This window comes from Lactuca serriola, chromosome 2 (genome assembly GCF_051521515.1).
Source record: "Lactuca serriola cultivar US96UC23 chromosome 2, Lser_US96UC23_V15, whole genome shotgun sequence".
NCBI lineage: Eukaryota > Viridiplantae > Streptophyta > Magnoliopsida > Asterales > Asteraceae > Lactuca > Lactuca serriola.
Window position 1 is genome coordinate 27,867,268 of NC_136409.1, and position 6,735 is coordinate 27,874,002.

A 6,735-nucleotide genomic window follows, 5' to 3' on the forward strand; every position below is an offset into this window, starting at 1 on the left:
TGCCCATTGTTTAGGAGTTCCCCGATGATAATGCTCGTCGTTGACTATTACCTTGACTGTTGACTTTCATGCTGACCGTTGACTTGTTGACTTGGGTTGACTTTTGTCAAATTGCTAGTTCTAGAGTATAGACTAAGGTTGGATCTTGTGTGATTCGTTAGGTGTGTTGTAGCACCTATTGTGTGGCAATGAGTTATGGTTTATCTGACTTCGTGAGACAAGTGAGTCTTCTCATTATAATATGTAGGTTGCTAGATTGTATCTATGACTCTTGCATGAAAGACTATGGTTGAATCACAACACATGTATGAAAGACTGTGGTTCGATCACAACATTTATATGAAAGACTCTAGTTGGATCATAAAACTTGTACGTCTTTGTGACTTGCATGGAAGACCATGGTTCGATCATGGCAAAAAGGTAACAGATAGGCTGTAATCTGGGAGTGGCTGTAAGACTATGGTTGGATCATAACGTTCATGTAGGGTTGAGCACACAGATATGTATCGTATATGGTATTTCGAGGAACTCACTAAGCTTTGTGCTTACAGTTTTGTGGTTTAAACATTTTCAACCAGTTCCAAAAGGAATGACCGGACTTGACTGCACAACACCCCCTGATGATTTTCCACACTGATTATTGTTATTTTACTCTAATGATTGTGATACATTTACTATGACCGATTTTGAAACATTGTGTGAGTTTGATGATTTAAAAATGAAAATTTTTAATTAGTATTTTTTTGATGTTACAAATATACAAACTTATTTCAGGTCTTGAAGTTGATTTGGCAAACGATGATGTAATTATCTAATTGACATGCTCGGGAGGTGTGACAATACTCCCTAAATAGCAACATTCTTATAGGTTTGTAATCATAATAACAATGTAATTATAGTGTGATGCTTTTATTTGTTACATATTGATTTAATTGGTAAAGAAATGTAAGTATTTCTTTTATGGGTCACGAATTATACGTACATTGCTATTATAATATTCATCCACATGTCTAAACAAACAACAAATGCACATGTTTTTTTTATCATCAACCTAATTATAGTAATTTATCTCTAGTCTATTGTACATACATAATTCCCGGGGTTTCACCACTAGTATTTAAACATTACATGTATTTGCTTTTTTATCAACTTCATCTAATCTGTAGATATCTTCCTCAATTGTCCACACCAAAAGTCATTCATTCTAGGCTAGATGTTGTAATGTGGCCATCATCTTCGACCTCGTTACTACAATCAAGCAGACTGAGCTATCAAAACTAGTGTTTCCATGTAGGAATGCACAGAGAATGTTTCAGTTATTCCATAGATCTCGAGATAATCAAAGCGCTTAGGGTACGGCTCATAGGCCACAAGTTCACTCTGTTGAAAAAATTCATGATCATTTTCCACTTCCATTATAGGTTGACCACTCTTCCTAAATCCTAGTGGTGTTATTTTCCTTGACCAATATGGTGGCTCAATGGTGAATTTCTTTTTAAATGATTTTTCAACACCATTCTCCATCATCCATACATCACAAGAATGTTTCAAAAACCTATCATAATCGAGCATGACAAGAGACTCCCTTAGCTTAGAAATACACAACTGAGTAGGAGAGAGGCACCTTAAGCTATCTGGGAGGTCTATCACTCCAAAGTTATCATTAGTCATATCAAACGACATTATCAGATTATGATACGTTAACATGTCATCTCTAGTCATCGGGTCAAAAGCACACCAATATATAAACCTATCAACAACCACCTGAGATGAGAAGATGCGAAATGGTTTACTAGGAAGATTGCTAGATAGATTTCTCCATTTGCCTGAGCTCACAGTGTAAACTTTAGCTTCACAATGGTAGCTAGTTTTGTGAAATTGTGTGATCTCAACGATTGTAGGGTCACTAGTCACAGGGGACACACCAAAACCAATATCATTTCTAGGGTCCAGATATAACGTGTTAGGCATAGGAACAGTAATTGACTTTCTAATCGAAGGATTCCAAAGAACAACCATCTCCATTTCAAAGTTGGGTAAAAGACCCTTTCCCTCTCCATAATAACCATGCAAGCACAACACCCCTAGAGAGCTACCGACTATGGTTGACTGTTTAAGTAGTTTAAACGACTCAGGAAGGGTATGAACAAACCTCTGATGAGGAAAAGTGTCATCATCAAGAAAAGAAACATATTTTTCGACAGTTTCTACAGGATCTTCGTACCTTAAAAGCAGATGCTGAGGCTGAGTAACGCTGTGAGCAGCAATAAAGTCAGAGCTGTCGATCAAAGACTTCCATGCTTTCGAGACTGTTCTGAACTGAAGCAATGACATGACAGGAAAGCTTTTGATGATCTGCTCTTGGATATGGAAAGGAATTTCGTCTGACATTTTGATTTTGGATGCTGCTGTATATGAATTTCTACAGTTAAGCGAAATGGAAGATTTGGGGAAAGTGTTTTATCACGATTTTGTAATCTGAATTTTGACTAACCTGGTTAGTATCTTATATTCAAATTAAATACTATTGTTGATAAAATTACACAATTGATGCGTGTGGTTTAAGGCACCACTACAAAAACACCTACGTATTTGCTTAATTTGGTTTACAAAACATCGTCGGCAACATTCTAGACACTTCGCATGATAATTTATTTCTTAAATAAATTAGAAAAATGGTCCTTGATTTTTACGTCTTAAATTCGAAATCAAAAAAAATTTCAGATTTGGTCCTTACTTTTATTTTAAGGTTTTGTATTGATTTTGGTCATTAGAACTTTGAAATAAAGATCAATATCAAGTGTTTAATTTAAAATCTAAACATTTTAGGTAAGGTCCTTATTTCAATATTTTGTATTGATTTTGGTAAATGGAATTTTGAAATAAGAATCAATATCAATATGAAAACTTGAATTAATAACCGCAATAGAAAAAATATTTCAATATTAGACTATGTTAAATGGCACAAGACAAACTATCATTTCATTTGTTTTCCGATTTTGACATTAATATTATTATTTTTTAATTTGAAATTTGCATTTTTTTTCAATTTTGTTCAATTTTGATAATTTCATCGTGGCTCTCATGGGATACCTGATTTGCCAATGATAAGTTGGAAAATGTTGTTAGCTCATAAATTGTGGTTTATACTTTGTTTTTCACAAATATTAGAATTCTAGGTCTAGGACCGAAAACAACATGTTTTCGGTGATGTCTGGACCGAAAGCACATGTGGTTTCGGTGGTTAAACTTTTGGGTTTTGGGCTAGGCCCTTGTTATTTATGTCTTGGTATATATAGCCTATTATTAGGCATGTAAAGGGGTAGATGTGTGATTCATATCAGCCAAGAACGTGTTCTAGAGAGAAATAGAGAGAAAACCAAGTGTAATCTGAATCTTATGTACTAGAATTCATTGAATATAGTGTGCATTAAAGATTCGTGTTTGCGTTCTTCCTCTATATTATGTTCGGTGTTATTCACTTGATTGGAATTCCGCACCGAGTCAAGTGAAATTGATTGATACATTCAAGATTGGGTTTTACAGTTGATATCAGAGCTTGGATCAATATCAATCGATTTGGCAAAGTATTAAGCATTTCGTGCAGTTTTTATTGGAGTTTCTAGTGTTTCTGAGTTCTTATTGACGAAATTATTGTCATGTTCTTCGTGTTATTCACTATTTTAGAGAGTTTGTTCGAGTTTGGCTTTGAAAATCTACAAATTTCCTGTTTGGCAATTTTTGGGAGTCCTCGGTCAATATCTAGGAGTTCTCGGCGGCAAATCTCCAGTTCACGGTTAGGTTTAAAAGTTCTCGGCGGCCAGCTGTTAATTCTTGCTTAGGGCAGCTCCTCGGACTCAACTTCAGAGTTCTCGGTTACAACTTCAGAGTTCTCGGTCTCAACTTCGAAGTTCTCGGTCTCAACTTTGGAGTTCTCTATCTCGGCTTCGGAGTTCTCGGCCTTGGTTTAGGAGTTCTCGGTCTCGGTTTAGGAGTTCTCGGTCTCGGATTTGGAGTTCTCGGTCTCAGCCTCAGAGTTCTCGGTTACGAATATGTGTTCTCGCCTCCTCATCCTCGGTTCAGTGTATCGGTTGTGTGGTTCCGGCTAAGGTTCTCAGTCAACTGAGAGTTGACCATTAGTATTTTCGATCAGAGAAGCATATATTTTTTATTTTCGATCAATATCCATTTACATAATCAGATTTCTTTTATTCGTAAATAACTAATGTAAGTGATACCCAATGCTCTCAGTCCTGTGAAGATAAAATAAATAAGTACCATGAGCATAATGAGTGATTAATTAGGGAAACTAAAGATCTTAAATATGAAAGATATACTCTCAGAAAGGCCCAAAAACCTTTAAAAGAAAATTTAGAGGCCCAAACCAAATATCTAAAAAGAATCAAGGAAGAATACAACACTAAATGTGAACACTATGACTATGCTACAGAGAAGATTGCTAGTCTAACCGTCGAGCTTGACACATTGAGAAATAAGTTTGAAAATGCAGATTTTAATTTTCAAAAATTTGATGTGTCAAGTAATAAAGTTGAGACAATGATTGAAAAGCAACTTAGATGGCAAGACAACCAGAGTTGTTGGAGGAACCAGAAGCATTGTGATCCTCGCACAAATGTTCAAGAGCGAGAAAGAGTTGTTGGAGGAACCAGAAGCGTTGTTGGAAGTTCACATCTGTAAAACAAGAAGGACAAGTTTTGATTGGATAAGGAATCCTCAATATAACACCCAAAATGGAATATTAAGGCTAAGACTAACACAATAATTTATAATTCGGAAGAGAGATGTCGTAATCGAATTGTAAATTATTTAAGGTAGGTAAATGACAATTTACTAATTTCACCACAAAAATAGAAATTAAAAGGATTAGGTTTTAAATGAAATGAAATTCCTTGATTCTTTGAAATTATTTGAAATTCATTGAACTATTCAATGGGATGTTTAATCTCGATTATGCCCTTCAAGTTTGTGACTGGGATACCGAGGATCACAAACAAGTTGTGAATAACCATGCAAATTAGCTTGGTACTCTCGATGTCATTTACAACCAAACCAATGTGCCGGTTAACAACACACACTCCATTGATCAATGATAATTTACAAGCTACCCATTGTCACTCTCTGTTAGTCCAAGTTAGTGTGCCGGTTAACAACACACGCTCCACTAACGACATGACAAAGTACAATGTGCAGTTTCGTAGATTAGCATCAAATTCACATTCTCCTAAAGTAACTAAGAATAGGAATTTATAAAAACATTTAGTTACTTTATATTCTTCATTATACTTATTAATGTGAGATTAATGTCCTATCCTACCCGTTCGGCTAATGACCCTCCACTAGTCAAGAGTGTGGTGGGTAAGAATGAATACCCAATGGCGGACATTTTATAGGCTGATTCCTTAAACACCCCTTATTGAACAGCTTCGTGAATGAGGTCTACTAACGGTAAGACTGATTTTTCTTATATATATATATATATATATATATATATATATATATATATATATATATATATATATATATATATATATATATATAGTATAAGGGTTGTATTTTAAACTTTTAAAATACTAGGGTTTTAGAATTTAATATTTCAAAATTAAACTTTTAATTAAATTTTAAATTCCAAAACTTAAGGGTGTAATTTGAAACTTTTCAAAATTATTAGATCAAATTTTAAATAATTAAATTAATCAAATAATTTTGTCATTATCTTAAAATTTCACCAAATCAATCTTATTTTATAAGGAAATCAGATTACCATCCAGAAAATTTAATTTAAGGCATTAAAAACGAATTATGGTAATTATCTTAACACAAACATGATTAGAAAATCGAAAAAACAAACATCTAACGAGTCAACTCGTCGAGTTGCCCCAACTCATCGAGTTCAGCAAACAGTATGCGAATTCTGTTTGCTATGGACAAATTCATAAAAGCATCAAATTCAATTGAAAAACATCCTAGGCTTTGATACCGCTGATGTGTTTTAAGCATTACAACATCCTTTGTGTTCATGCAACCCTAATCATTTTTAATCTAAGTTTTTCATTAATTAAACATGCAAAAGAAGTTCCAAAGCAATAACCCTAGATCTAGCATATATAATTCGAAATTAACATATGAAAAGGGTTAAGTAGATTACCTTGCTTGTTATATTGTAATAACAAGAATTCCTAGCTTGTTCTTGACCTTTGAAAGCTTTAGTACCCCAAATGTTGCAACACTAATGGATTACAAACACTTGTAGAACGAGGATGAGAAGGAGAGTGAAGGAAACACTAAGAATTTCGGCTAGGGTTCTTCAAGGAAGCAGTTGGCCGAAAATCACCTATATATCGGTCTTTAAATAGCTTTGGTTGTTGGGGTTTTCAGGTGGAAACCCTAATCTCTTTCTTAGGCCCTAAGAAGTCCATGGACTTCCCCTTCTAGAGGCCTTGGACGAATTCTATAGGGCCTCCCTATAGAAATTCATCCACCCCATTCCAAAGCAGTCCAGCAACCCAGTTTTTCAACTATCAATGATTTGCATAATAGTCCCCATTCTTTTAATCAGTTCCTTTGATCCCATAATTAATTTCAAATTAATTTCTAATCAAATACTAATTAAATAATATTATTTCTAATTAATATATTATTCTCATAATATATTAATAAATCACTTATTAACCTCTCTCTCCACAAGTCCTCCTGTCAAGTTGCTAAAGTGAAGGC

General features: G+C 34.4%; 1 protein-coding gene across 1 annotated transcript; it reads right to left on the bottom strand.

Annotated features, from left to right (window-relative positions):
- Window positions 1–970: 970 nt before the first annotated feature.
- On the bottom strand, window positions 971–2,459 carry LOC145090263 (putative F-box protein At4g21240). Its single transcript, XM_079028559.1, has one exon. It carries the CDS (start codon window positions 2,389–2,391, stop codon window positions 1,255–1,257), a length of 1,137 nt encoding a protein of 378 aa, XP_078884685.1. The 5' UTR covers window positions 2,392–2,459; the 3' UTR covers window positions 971–1,254.
- Between the last annotated feature and the right edge of the window lie 4,276 nt (window positions 2,460–6,735).

Bases quoted from the DNA above. Each gene is read 5' to 3' on its own strand.
- LOC145090263 (XM_079028559.1), bottom strand. From the start codon at position 2,391: ATGTCAGACGAAATTCCTTTCCATATCCAAGAGCAGATCATCAAAAGC.